Source organism: Myiozetetes cayanensis, unplaced genomic scaffold (genome assembly GCF_022539395.1).
Source record: "Myiozetetes cayanensis isolate MyiCay16 unplaced genomic scaffold, myiCay2020 scf14, whole genome shotgun sequence".
Lineage (NCBI taxonomy): Eukaryota > Metazoa > Chordata > Aves > Passeriformes > Tyrannidae > Myiozetetes > Myiozetetes cayanensis.
Genome location: NW_026087048.1, coordinates 4,327,414 through 4,341,300, shown reverse-complemented (window position 1 = coordinate 4,341,300; position 13,887 = coordinate 4,327,414). Strand labels below are relative to the sequence as shown.

Here is a 13,887-nt window from a genome sequence, read left to right as displayed (position 1 = left end):
CATCACACCTCTTTAATGGTTGTTTTACGAGACAGGAAAGAATCAAATTGTTTCCTCTCCACCAAAGCATTTCATGGTGTAATGAGAGCGGGAGGAGGGCTCGTTATCAGGAGGGGTTTTATGGCTTCCTTTCAAACAGGGGCTCACGGCCGGGATGTGTTTATCACTGTATTTATATATCCCAATTTGCTCAGCGCCCAGCAGTGGCCATTGACTTCAGAAAATGGAACCAAATAAATGCTTAAAAATCATAATCACTGAGTATTAGTTAAACATTCCCTTGTTATGTACTTTTGGTGTATTTTTTTGCAATAGTGTGTGTTGAGTGAAGAGTAAATAGCAGCTCTCGTTCCCAGTGGTGATGTAAATTAATTCTAAGGCAATTAAAAATTTAAAAAAAGGCATTTTGCCTGCCTGCTTTGGGCAGAACGTCTCAACATAGGGAAATAAATAAGCAAACATTTCTGATTCATTTTCTGAGGAATATGGGGGATGTTGTTTGGGGGAGGATCCATTCCTCAGGGATTGTGTTTGGGTTTTTAGGCCTGTGAGGGACAAAATTGATTCCAAGTGCTGTGTTGGGTTCTCAAGCTTCTTCCTTGAGTGAGGTGAAATGCTTGTGTGGAAGAGGAGTTAGTTTATTCAGGATGGAATAGCAACAAAAAGTTTGATAGCACTGAAAAAGAGAAGGAGAATGATGTCCCTCCTTGAAAATTAGGGACAGGCCAAGGGGGAATGGCTTCCCACTGCCAGAGGGCAAGGTTAGATGGGATATTGGGAAGGAATTGTTGGCTGTGAGGGTGGGGAGGCCCTGGCACAGGTTGGCCAGAGAAGCTGTGGCTGCCCCATCCCTGGAAGTGTCCAAGGCCAGGTTGGTACTTGGAGCAACCTGGGCTAGTGGAAGGTGTCCCTGCCCATGGCAGGGGATGGGACTGGATGAGCTTTAAGGTCCCTCCAACCCAAAGCAGTCCGTGGTTCCGTGGTTCTGTACACAGTGGTCCGTGTTAGAGGGATTTTGGGTGGGTCACAGCAGGTGATGTCCAAACCCCTGCGACACAAACCAGCAGAACTGTGCTGGATTTCTGAGCCCCTGCCCTGCAGTTACTCTGGGGTTACACCCTGAGCAGTGCTGTGGGTCAGCTCCTCGGGGTGCTCTGTGTTCCTGCAGGTTGAATCCTCCAAGCAGTGCCAGGGGCAGTCGCTCCATGTCCAGCTGTGCTTCCCTGGGGGTCTTGGTCCAGGTGTTCTCATGTTCCTCTCTCTGACACATTTCCTTACGTAGCAAACACACATACACAAAGCTCTCCAGTTTAAATTATTTCATGAAGCATAATTGTGTTTACAAAACAATAAATTTGGGGGTTTCTTCATGTCAAGCAGGTGTAGATCTGTGTCTTAGACCAGGTAAACAGGGGTGATGGTGCTTGTCATGAACTCCAGGAGAGTCAGGAAATGTGTTCATTCTGCACAGAAGTTACTTCAATACACTCTCCTTGCCATGTCACTCTCCCAGTTTTGCCTGAAAGCACCTCTTAGTGGAAGAACAGGAGTCTGGTAGACTTCTTTTAATTAGTTTTTCAAAGGGAAGGAATTAATTCTGTTATTAGAACTGATCTATTGATTATATTGATATCAACTTCAGCACTGTGGCCATTTGTCCTGTGAGAACTTACTAGGGCCAGGTGACTTGGCTTTCTTTGAACATGACATCCCACAGGGAGCAGCTGGGAATGACAAGGTGATGTCCCTTCTGTTGGAAAGGTGTGAATTTGGCATTTGAAGAAGGGCTACAATTTGATACATGTAAACACGGGGGGGAAAAACAGGAGAGAAAGCAAAATTTCAAAGGTGGGTAGTGTGGAGTTACTGGGTTTGTTATTTTACAGTGTTACATTACCCTGCAGCCCAATGCTGCTGTTATTTTTAGATACTGTGAGGGTCAGAAAATCAGTGGGTTTTGAGTCTGACTCTTTGAAGCATCACAGCTTCTTAATCCTGAGTAACCAGGTGTATATGAAACCCCAAGTCAAAATTAGGCATATTGGTGTCTCTGAGGTATTTTTTTGTCTTGTGAAATACAGCTGAAACATGAAAGGTGTTGAGATTTGAATATCCTAGGTCATGTTTTTTCCAGCATGTTTTTTTGGCAAAATAGTGATTTGCTATTTTTAGTTGTAGTAGGTCTTTGTTGCTGAAATCAAAGATTTATTCACATTCAAAAGCTCTAAAATCCACTCTGAAGTCCTTCCAAAGAGGGCTTTCTTTCCTGCTGCAGTTGTGTGCATTAAGTGATGCCCCAGGTTCCCCAGCAGCTGATTGCCCTTGGCCAGGTCTGCCTTGTTCCCAACTGCTGCATCATCTGCACCCTTAGAGGGTGCAGCTACAGAATGTTCATTCCCATCAGGAGAGATTTCCCACCCATCCCTGCAGCTCAGAGAGTCTTGGATCTCGATGCCTTTGGAATGGGACTGGACTGGGAGGTGCACTCAGGTCCCTGTCAGGGTAAGAGCTGCTTGGGGATGGACTGAGGGTTGGACTCCATGATCCTTGTGGGGCCCTTCCAACTCGGCATATTCTGGGATTCTGTGATGTCAGTGCTGGGCTCCCAGAACACCTGGATCACCCTCTGGTGCCTCTCCTGCTGCCTCAGCCACAGTTCCCAAATCCCTGACGCTCTCCTTGGACAGGGGCTGCAACCAGGGCTTTGCAAACACTTGAATATGGCCAAGAATAGCCTAAATAGGGTCACTAACCAGTTCTTCAAATGTTTGTGCATCCCAGTTGCTGCATTCCAATATCCCCTTCCCGAGGTGGGTGGTGGCAGTGCCCTGTGAGGTACTGGGGGAGCTGGACTGTCCCGGGTCACTCAGATAGGGCAGCACTGCCGGGGCAGGGGACAGATAACATCCCTGTCCCTTTGTGTGGTGTGTCCAGGGGTATGACTGGGATGTTATTGCCAAACAGGAGGAAGCCCTGACTGTGCCAATAACGTACCACAGGAAAGAGGAAATCTAAACCGGAGGGGCTGGACAGCATGGAAAATATTTGTGATAATTAACTAAAAACTAGGGCATTCCAGTGAGCAGTGTTCAGGTGGGGCACATTGGGCAGAGATCCCATCATCATCCTGAGGTGATAATGATGGAGCAGCACCCCAGGCACACTCCAGCTGATTGTTATCCCACTGTGGTGAGCTACACTGGGAGCACCGTGGGAGCATTTTTCCTGTAAGATGAAAAGCTTGGACCACACCAGCGCATCCAAGTGATCCACACCTTTGCTTCTTCCACATCACCAGCCCAGTGCTGGTGGCATTAAAACCTTATGCCTTTGCCAATGAGAGATTCAATTAGAGAAGTTATTGATGGTATTTGTTTCAGAATCACGGAATATTCCGAGTTGGAAGGGACCCAGAGGGATTATCGAGTCCAGCTCATACGTGAAGGGCCCTTATGGGGTTCAATCCCACAACTGTGGCCTGCTCTAATCTCATCTGTTTGAGTCCAAATCCTTGTGGGTGTTTGCACACCCTGCAAAATACTTTGATAAAATGGTTGCAATAGTTGATGTCTGCTCAGAAGGAGCCCTGGAAAGAGCAGCTTGGCAGAAGGGACTTGAGGATTAGCAGTAGGAATGTTCTCTTACCTTAAATCCCTGGGATTCCTGCTGGGGTTGTCTTGGCTGGAAGTATGGTGTTAAAAATCCTCGTTCCCATTTTTCTGCCCCCTCTGGGGGATTGCTCTGCCCTGCAGTGGGGGGATGCAGCAGTGGAACTCCACTACCTGTAGTTTCAGGAATTCTGACATCCTTCTGGTCCCAGTTACTGCACAGCAGGAGATAAATCACTGTGCAGAGCACATGTCACTTGCTGAACATGTTTTTTTTTTTTTTTAAATGAGATTCATGTGAAACTGTGTAGGAATAGTTCTGCAAAGAATATTCCAGAGTTACTTTTTTTAAAAGTGCTGAAAGATCCATTAGAAAGAGGAGACTTGTGTTGCACGTTCCTTGTTCCACCGAGCTGGGAAGCTCAGGGTAATAAAGCTGCTCCTTATTGGCGTTACAGCTAATTGTGTGTAATTACTCATTAACACAGCTCTGCACTCTGCTCACATGGCTGGGCACAAATCAGTTAGTGATGGCACTCCAGGCATTCTGAGCAAGAACAGGGAAAAAAGGAAGGAAACAAGCCAGTCTTCTGATTTAAGTCCCAGAATTATCAGCAGCACCAAATTGCCACCAAGCTGATATTTACCTGCAGCATTTGGGGGAGTTCCCTCTGTCACTGCTCCCCTCCCAGGTGGGTTTGCAGGTCCTTTTGTGCTGTGTTTGGTTCACAGTTTCTTTTTCAGCTGTCAGGTTTTTGTGGTCTGTGCCTGTTCTCCCTGCAACGGTGTCGGAGGGAACGTTGCTGGGTTTGAGCCTTGCACGAGGGTAACTCTGGGTGTCTGCTGATCTGGGAGATCTTGGCAGCTCTCCCAGACTCATCATCTCGATGCCTGCAGGTTCTTCAGCACTGTGTGCACATCTTTAAGTAAAAGATGGATCCATTTCATTATAGGGGAAGGCAAATACACGAGTGTGTGGGATGGCTTGTAGATTAGCAGATGAATTTAAAAGATACTCCACTGTAACCAAATGGAATGATTCTTAAAGATGGGTAAGATGCACCTTTTGCATGAAAAACATGTAATTTGAAGCAGATTACCTGACAATATTGCCAAGACAGGTAAGAGAAAACAAAGTGTGAGTGTAAGGTGGAAGATGACGTGGTTGGCATGTCAAGCTCTGAAAAGCCAGGGCTGTCCTGAGGAACTGTCTGATGGTGTTCTCTGGGGTTTGTTCTTTTTAAGTCCATGCAGTAGAAATGCATCTCCTGCAGCCTCCTGGAGTCAAAATGAGCAACTGAAGTGGTGGCTTTAAGGAATTTGTTGTGTCTGTCTTAGTAAAAACAGAGGGGCTTTGTGTGGGAAGTATTGGTAATAAATGTGTGATGCCATCAAAGATCTCACCAGGATGGATCAGGAGATGGTGCTTCAGAGGGTGTTTGACTGGTGTGGCTGGAAAACACAAGTTTGTCTTTATAACAGAACAGCTTCCCTACAGATCATTCCTGAGACTCTTTCATGGGTTTAAATTATATTATGAATGTAATTAGTTAATAGAAGGGTGGGAAATTAAAGCTGTCTAAGGGGGAAATGTAGTCAATTGAAGTATAAAGTGAACAGGAATTTGAAGTGAAGTGGAAGTCAGTCAAGCAGGACAATGGGAAAGGTGTGGAAAACAATGGGGACCAGGAGGGTTCTCTGTGGAAACAGTGTGGTGATGGTTGGTGCAGGGAGGAGGTCTCCAGTCCAAGGGAATATTAACATGGGCTGAGATTTAAGCACAGGAGGAGCCTGGTTGATGTAACCAGGACCACAAATGTGGTCCTGGATTGGCACTGGAACTGTTGTTCAGGAGCAGGGAGGGTTGTTGGAAGGTCCCCTGGCCTTCACTCAGGGTTCTACCGAGTGATCTGCAACAGCAAGGGGAACCCTGGGGGAATAGGGCTCTGTCCAAGTCCAGAGGAGCTAAATGTGGTGCATTTCTGCAAGAAATCTGATTATGGAACATAAAAATAGGGGAGTTTAGATAAAAATAGATTTTGCAATGAATGTGAAATTAATGCTGTCTATTGATCGGGAAGGGCTGCTGAGAATACTTAATTGGGATCTTCAGCTATTAGAGTGTGGGAGGGATAATTAAGAAGATACCCTTGAGTGTGTCTTTGTGTGATCTGGATTTTAAATACCAAAATCTGTGTGTTCCTGGCTCTGGGCTCTGTCTCAGCTCTGTCCATAGACTGATGTCATGTGGTGCAAATCTGAAAAAAGGCAAGGGTTGTTCTTATGTTGTTGTCAGGAGTTGCCTGAGAAATAGAAGAGGAAAAATGAGAGTCCTACCAATTCCAGACCTGTATGTGAGCTGATGCTTGGTTTGACAAGGGTTTTTTGAGAATTTAAAATTAGAGGTTTGTTGATGGAAGACATGTCAGTGTGTCTGCCTGAAGGTTGGGTTGTTCAGACAACGTTTTCTCCTTTAGTCGGGTTGTTTGTGAGGTTTTCTCCTTGTGTAGCAAGACACAAGTCCACATGTTCTGGTGGAGATGCTGCAGCTCTCAGCAACTTCTTTCTGGGGAAAACCAGAGCCATTTTAGTTCCCATAATTAATAAGTGAATAGATGTATTTGGCAGCGTGGATTCCCATGTGGAAAAAGTCATCAGGTGGCTTAAGCTTGATAAATAGTTAAAAATCCATAAAAACTCAGGGTATCCTGAGCTTTGGGGTTTTGTTACTAATTGTGTTGCTTGTAATACTTGGTGGTAATTGGGGTCCAGCTGCTCAGAGTATCAGTGTTAGATTTGCTGGATGGATTGCTTTAATAGGATTTGGAGAGCAGCTCTTGGTTCGGTGCAGCTTGCTCTGTCAGCTCCCAACCTTTTAATGCCGTAATCCCTGGGATTTATCCTGGCTTGGAGTAGCAGCACAGGAACACAATGTGATTTAGGCTGAGAAGTTTGGAGAGTGTGGGAATAATCCGAAGGCAGAGCTGTTAATGTTGTTAGAGTTGCTGTAAAGGATGCAAGAGGTGTTATGGGAGGGAGGGAGGGAGGAAGAGTGTCGGTGGCAGGAAAGCAGTGCCCTTGGTGAAAGGGAGGGAAGAGGGCTGTGGGTGCAGTGCCCTGGGATTGTCACACTCTGGGCAGGGGCAGGACCCCCCCCTTCCCTCCAGAAAGCAGCTACATATGAAATGACTGCAGGGTTTAATTGCACAACCTGAATGAGTTTGCACTTAAAGCAATTTTGTGTGTCAGTCTGTCATGCTTTTATGATTGAGAAGAGTATAAATGAATCCTGCATGTTAATGAGCTAATGTGCAAAACTGGGGCTGGGTGTATGTTTGAATAATTAATACGAGTTGGGTTTTTGTTGTTAAGGGTGTGGTATTACATGTGGTTTACAAAACCATGACAGTGTTGTTTGCTGCTGGTATGTCCTCTCCTGAGGTCGGATTTTATCCCCAGTTTCACCCTTCCCTCCCCCCTGCCACTTCATTACAATGGAGATCTGGTCTGCTTGCTCCAAGTGACGTCCTGTAATACCCCATTAGTGGTCAGTAGTTACCTCTGCCTGCATGTCAACCTTCAGTTTAATGACCTTTTTTGTGTGTTCATTTTCTTTTGTTTCCCATCGTGGTTTTGTTTATTTCTTTTGTGTTTTTTTTTTCCCCTGTTCTCTTTTTTTTTTTAAACCGTGGTGATGTTTGCCCTTCATGTTCCCCAATGTTTGCACATGACAAGATGTTGCCATCCCAACATTGCCTCCCACTTCACTGACCAGTGCCACTAATGACCATCTAGCACCAGCCACAGCAGGACCCCTGCCCTCGGCCCCGCGGGACGTCGTGGCCACCCTCGTGTCCACCCGCTTCATCAGGCTCACCTGGAGGCCACCAGTGTCAGACCCTCAGGGGGACAACCTCACCTACTCCATCTTCTACACCAAGGAAGGGATCAACAGGTAAAGACTCTTCTTCACGATGGCTTTGCTTGGGAACGCTGTAACCCGACGTGTCCGTGTGCGGTGTGAGGGGTTGTGTTCCCCTCCCTCCTGCTCCCTGAGTTTTATTGGCTTTGGAGCCGCACGTAGGAATTTTTACAGGCACGGTTTGATTGATTGCAAACAGTTGCTACCTGCTTTTAGCAGCCTGTTAGAAGGTGAGAGCAGCAGAGGCTGTCACAGCTCGTCAGGAGCACTGACACTGCTGTCGGTGCCACCTCAGTGGGCACAGGAACATCCTCCAGAAACCACGTGCTGGTCTGCGAATTCACTCTGATTCCAGGGACAAACGTGTGGTAGGTGTTGGCTAAATGCCATAGTAGGTGTTGGTTAAATGTTGATTCCTTTCTAATGATCCCTGTAAATAGAAATTAGATGAACTACTCCCAATCGAAGGCTTTTGACATATTATCCCAGTGGATAATATTGATCTACCCCTTTCCCTTCCTGACGGGATCTACCGCTCAGCGTTACAGTTTCAAACGGTTGTGATAAGTTTGAGGAAGTTGGAGCTAACAATCATTTGGAGCAGTGCTTAATTAACTGCAAATTAGCTTATCAGATTTATTACCCAAGGGAAAGTTATCTGTCTCCTTACTGAGGAGAGCATGGGACTCAAAGTCAACAAAGTCATTGGAAGAGAACAGAAAACACACTGCCACTAGTGGGGAATTTCTACTCTTCCTTAATTCTGTGGATAGACATCCAATCCAGGCTTGTGGCAGTTAATTGAGGCAATTAGTAACATTTTCTTTGCCTCCCAGTTGTTGGTTTTTTACTACTTCCTTACTTTGGTAATATCCAAGTTGTTCAAGGCCAGGTTGGAGCAACCTGGTGGTGGGACACCTGGAATGTGTCCCTGCCCATGGCAGGGGGTGGAACTAGGTGGGCTGTGAGGGTAAGAGTGATCTCATAATTCCTGGTGAATAAATTAGGGAAAGACAGGACATTCTGCAGAGCCTGCTGTTCCCAGTTCCTGCAGAGCACTCCCTGGGGCTCAGGTCAGTGGAACCCACAAAATTTACACATCCAGGCCCTTAAGCTGGTGCTTTGTGTGTGAGCAGGTGATTGCAGTGACTTCAGTGAGATCTTTGTTTGCTTCAGTGCCCTTCTGGATCAGGGCTCAGTGTAGGCTCTGAGGGCCTTTCATGAGCGCACACTCACTGTCTTCTCCACTTGCTTTTTGGAAGCTGTTTTTTTTCTAATGCCTCATAAGGACAGCTGGTATCACACGTTTCACAGATGGGTATGGAAATAGTGTGAGGTCCTGCTTTCAACCTGGATTTAGAGAAGAGTAAAATTAAAAAAAAAAAAAAAAAAGAAGAAGAAAGCAAGTAAAAGGCTCAGTTTACCATTTTGATGTTCCATGGTAGTTTTTGACTGGTTGGTTGGGCCTTGTGGAAGTGCTGCTGGTTAGTGAGTACAGAACTAGAGGAGCTGTTACACCCCCTGAGCAGTTGGAAGTCGAAGAGTTTTGAAGCCAGGCTTGGCTGTGCCACCCTCCTTCCTTCCTCAGCTTATAAAACCCTGCTTAAATGGTCGTTTTGTAGCCCCTGAATTATAGATGATGGTACATTTGCTGTGGTTTAAGTGCCTGTGTACCATCTCCTCACGCTGTTACATTTTGCCTGCTCATACCTTTTTCGGTGCCTGCTTTACTGGAACCTTTTAGTAACCCAAGTGTTGTCTCTTCCTCACTTGTACTTGAGCAGTGATCAAAGCAACTGTTTGATTTATTGACCTTTTAATTCAGGTTTGTGGAAATGAACAAAGTCCATATGACATGGAGAGGGTTTGTGGGTACTCTGGTACCTCTAAACCATCTGTGAAGGGCTGTAGAGAGTCACCCTCATGTCCTGAGCTGCAGGAGCACATCAGTCCCTCCAGCATGCAAGGGACCAACTGCCTGGGTAGATTTAGTTTGGATATTGGGAAGGAATTCTTCCTTGTGAGGGTGGAGAGGCCCTGGCACAGATTGCCCAGGGAAGCTGTGACTGCCCCATCCTGGAGTGTCCAAGGCCAGGTTGGACACGGCTTGGAGCAACCTGGGCTAGTGGAAGGTGTCCCTGCCCATGGCAGGGGGTTGAACAAGGTCGACTTTAGGTCCCTTCTAACCCAGACCATTCCATGATTCCAAGAGGAGCATTTCAGGGTGTGGAAATGGCTGTGGAGGTGATGTGTTCCTGCTTCTCTGGCTGCACAAACATCACCAGCCAGTGCCTTGTCCCAGCTTGGCTCGGTGACATCCGAGAGGCTCCTGCTGAGGCCGTGACGTGGGAGTGAAGTGATGTCTCATGGCTTTACTGTCACACCTCTGGAGGACTCCAGGTAATCTGGTCAGATTACTGTCTGACACAGTTAGAGTTATTTCATCCTCATGTTAGGGATTTATTCTACCCTGCAGGCAGTTCCCCTGGAAAGGGTATGAAAATTGAAATGTGCTGCTGGGAGGTTTAATTCTGTGAAACTTTAGCCAAGCACTCAGGCAGAAGAATTCTAGACTTCAAGATTTGGACAAAAATGAAAGAAATAACCAGCACGTGGCTGGTACAAGAGGGTAAATTACACATGTGAGATACTCAAATACTGTTAAATTCATGGTTCACCGTAGTGTGCTTCAGACACAGAAATGGGGTTTAATTGTGTGTAATCACACTGTCAGAACGTCTCTGGAGCTCCCTGCCAGGCTCCACAGCTGACAGGGCTGGCACAGGCAATATCCACTCTTTAATAATTCCCTGAATGTTGTTTTTTTGTGAGGAAGTGCAGCTTTAAACTTGGCATTTCCAGACAAAACCATGTTTGGGGGGGTTGAACTGATGGCTTTCCCCTGAGGTGCTTGAGAGCTGCTGTAAACCTTAACTGGAGTTTACAGAGCTCTTTAGCTGGGATTAAACTGGACTCATAGAACAGTCATAAGGATCGTCAGGGTAATGCAGGTACTCATGGAACCCATCTCCCTGAACCTGTTATCCCATCAGGTACAGCAGCACTCGGGAAAGGTGCTCCAGGCTCCACAGGAAAGACCATAAAGGAGCACTTAATTAGATTATTCTCACCATAATTTTACCATAATGTTGTGAAGGAACATTTCTAGTTATTACTGAAAATTGCAATACTTTGATGTGTCTATTTATTTTTGGTAAATGTTGTCTTTCCAGTAAAATAATTCTGATTATTTTTTTTTCTTCTAATTTTAAATAATAACCTTGATTTGCTGATTATCTTTTTTTCTCCAGACGAAATTAGGGAGTGCACTTACCCTGGAGGCAGTAAATGCAGTATTTTGCATGTCAATGGGAGCCGGATGTTATTCCACAGCTGTGGATCCGTTGGCACTTAGTCTGGGCTTTCAGATCCCATCCTTGTAGCTAAGGCTCGTCTTAAAGGAAACTCCATCGGGGAATGTGCTTTCAGGAAAACGTTTTGCTAGGAGTGGAAAAATTAGTGATGAAAATGAATAAAAATCTGAAATAAATTCGGCTGTTGGTGCAGTGCCATTTTAGCTCAGCTTCATGGAGGGGAACATTCTAGAAAATGGGTGTAAATAGATGTTTAGTTACAGTCAGTGCATTGTTTCCCTCTCTATAGATGCAGTGTAATAATGCAGAAATCAACAGGGATTTCAAAGTGTTTTCAGCCAAATTACACTAAATCAACCACACCAGTTGATGTAAGAAGAATTCCATTAAAAATGGGGATTTTGGCATCATATTTCCGTGATAGAAACTGAAGCAGGATGGCTGGGAGGTGAGAAGGAGAGACACTGGAATGATTCTTCCCAGGTTTCTGCATCAGAAGTGCTTTATTGGCAGGTGACAATGGGACGAGAGTCACTGTCCCTGCAGAGCCAAACAGAGCCTGGCAGGCCAAAGGGGAAGGATTGCATTCCAAGCAGGCACGTTCCCCCTGATTTTCTCAGTGGGAAGTTTCTGATTTCTCCTTTTGTAGCACTGCTGTTCCCATTCTCAGGAAGCAGGAGCTCCTTTCCAGGGAAGGACAGGCGTGTGGAGCCATTGTTGTCGAAACTCGGCTCCAACCAGTTCAGGTGCCAGCGGCCTGTCTTGAAGTAAAGGCTGTCATGAGTTAATGGTTAATGCTCTAATCTCCCCCTCCATCCTGATAAGAACTGATGGAGTTTCCTGGGCTACACTCAGGCGAGACGAAGCTTCCGCAGGGGGAAGGGTTGGGCTCCGGGAGTCTGGGGAGCGATGGAGGGTCACTGAACACCAAGCAGTGACCCTTCCAGGTACCTCCATACACAACATGTGTTCTCCCAGCTGGATTGTGGCTTCCAGCATGCAAAATGTTGGCCTGACAGAGATGCCCCTTCCCATGCAAAGTGTGTTCCTTTCATGGGCGCTCTCAGACCGACGGGGAGTGGTAGCCTGGTCTGCCTCCCTGCTGCTGCTGGAGGCTGGGGTCTCCACTCAGGTCCAGTAGAGGCCCTTCCATGTGCACAGAACAAGTGTGAGGCACTCTCAGGTCACACTGAAGGAGAGGTTGTCTCCTGTTGCCTCCACTCCTTGTGTGGATCCAGCGTGGTTGTCATGGCCATGCCCTGGGTGTCCTAAATCCAGGGAGGAACCCAGTGAAGTCTGGAGGAACAAGAACACGTTAAAACAGCTCCTCTGAAGAACATACAAAAAGCAGCCCCATGGTATTAACAGAAATGCCCCAAATCTCACCAGACTTTGCTGCTTAAATAGCTTTTCTTTTGGCTTCAGAGTTGCAGGATAAACTGTCACCGTGAATTATCACTTGCTGTTATGGGAATAGCAGAGAACTGCTGAGAGCTCGGTGCTGTCGAGTGTAATTTATTCTGTTACTTCACTGCATTTGTTGTTGGGTTTTTTTTGCAAAGAGGAGTTGCAGAATTCGAAGCAGTTTGTCAGCAGCGAATTTGGCACGTTGCTGTTGTGTTGTGCAGAGAGCACAGTGTAAGCCAGCACGTCACCAACACGTGGGATATGTTCAAACGGGACACAGCGACTCCTTCCTTCCCCCTCCAAACCCCTCTTACTGATCAGTGCTTGTCTCTCTGCCTAAACCTCCTGCTTCCTAAAGGGAACGCGTTGAAAACACGAGTCGTCCCGGAGAGACACAAGTGATGATCCAGAACCTGATGCCAGAGACAGTTTACGTGTTCCGAGTTGTGGCTCAGAACAGGCACGGCCCCGGGGAGAGCTCGGCTCCGCTCAAGGTGGCAACGCAGCCCGAGGGTGAGCTGGAATGGTTGGAGTTTTCCTCACTTTGGGGTCGATTTTGATTTAATTTTTTTTGTTTTCCCCATCGATGACCTTTCCCAGAAGAAGTTGATGCTCTTAAAAGTTGCACTTGCAGACCATAGCTTCCAAAGATTTTCCAGGCTGGTGGGTTTGTAGGATTTATTGCCACGATCAAGAGGAACTGATGAGGCATTCCTTGTTAAATTCTCTAAACTGTTATAAAAGTAATACTTTTAAACTGTCATTAACTTAGCTCAGTTGGTTGAACATGGTGCTGGTGACACCAAGGTCACGGTCCTGGATGGGCCATTCACTTAAGAGTTGTACTCGATGATCCTTGTGGGGCCCTTCCAACTCAGAATATTCTATGGCTGAAAGAGGAAGAAGGGAAAACTTCAGGCAAATGCCAAGTCTGTCACTTGTTAGGATCATTCCAGACAAAGGGAGCAGGATGTCCTTCAGACACTTGGTCCCACCTTTCCATGGGTGAATCCATGGGTAGTGCTGAAATGGGGAAGTACAACCACCTTTTCCCCAGGTGTGGTGAACAGTGGGGTTGTCACTGCAATAACCATCCCTGGCCAGGCTCCAGAACTAGCAGAGTTCCACACTTGTGTTCCAGTCCAGCTGCCCGGCCCGGCTCCCAACATCCGTGCGTATTCCAGCTCCCCCACCTCCGTCACCATCACCTGGGAGACGCCGCTCTCGGGCAACGGGGACATCCAGAACTACAAACTCTACTACATGGAGAAGGGGCAGGACACTGAGCAGGTACAGATGACCACCCCTAACAGCCTGGGTGGTGAGGGTACCTTGAATTCCTAAAAACACCTCGGGAAGGGTTTGGTTTTCTGACAGACTGAAATACAGAAATGTTTAAGTTTAAAATTCCAGCATGAAATGTGCATGTCTTGGAATTAAAATTTTTTTGGTGATGCCTTATTTTGGTGGGTTCATCAGCATCAAGTAGTTTTTGGGGAATTCCACCATACCATGGGAGGAGAAGGCAACTTACAGCCATGTCATCATTTAGCAGTTCTGGTCCAGATGATAGAGA

General features: G+C 46.5%; 1 protein-coding gene across 11 annotated transcripts in view; it reads left to right on the top strand.

Moving 5' to 3' along the window:
* The window catches only part of NEO1 (neogenin 1), a 165,263-nt gene that overhangs the window by 115,398 nt on the left and 35,978 nt on the right, over nucleotides 1-13,887 (top strand). For 6 of the 11 annotated variants that reach the window (XM_050309060.1, XM_050309057.1, XM_050309055.1 and 3 more), the window contains exons 8-10: nucleotides 7,344-7,563; nucleotides 12,670-12,824; nucleotides 13,453-13,601. In XM_050309060.1, coding sequence (XP_050165017.1) covers nucleotides 7,344-7,563; nucleotides 12,670-12,824; nucleotides 13,453-13,601 — 524 coding nt within the window. The remainder of the gene's footprint in view (nucleotides 1-7,343; nucleotides 7,564-12,669; nucleotides 12,825-13,452; nucleotides 13,602-13,887) is intronic. The other 5 variants (XM_050309063.1, XM_050309062.1, XM_050309061.1 and 2 more) reach the window with 1 other exon arrangement.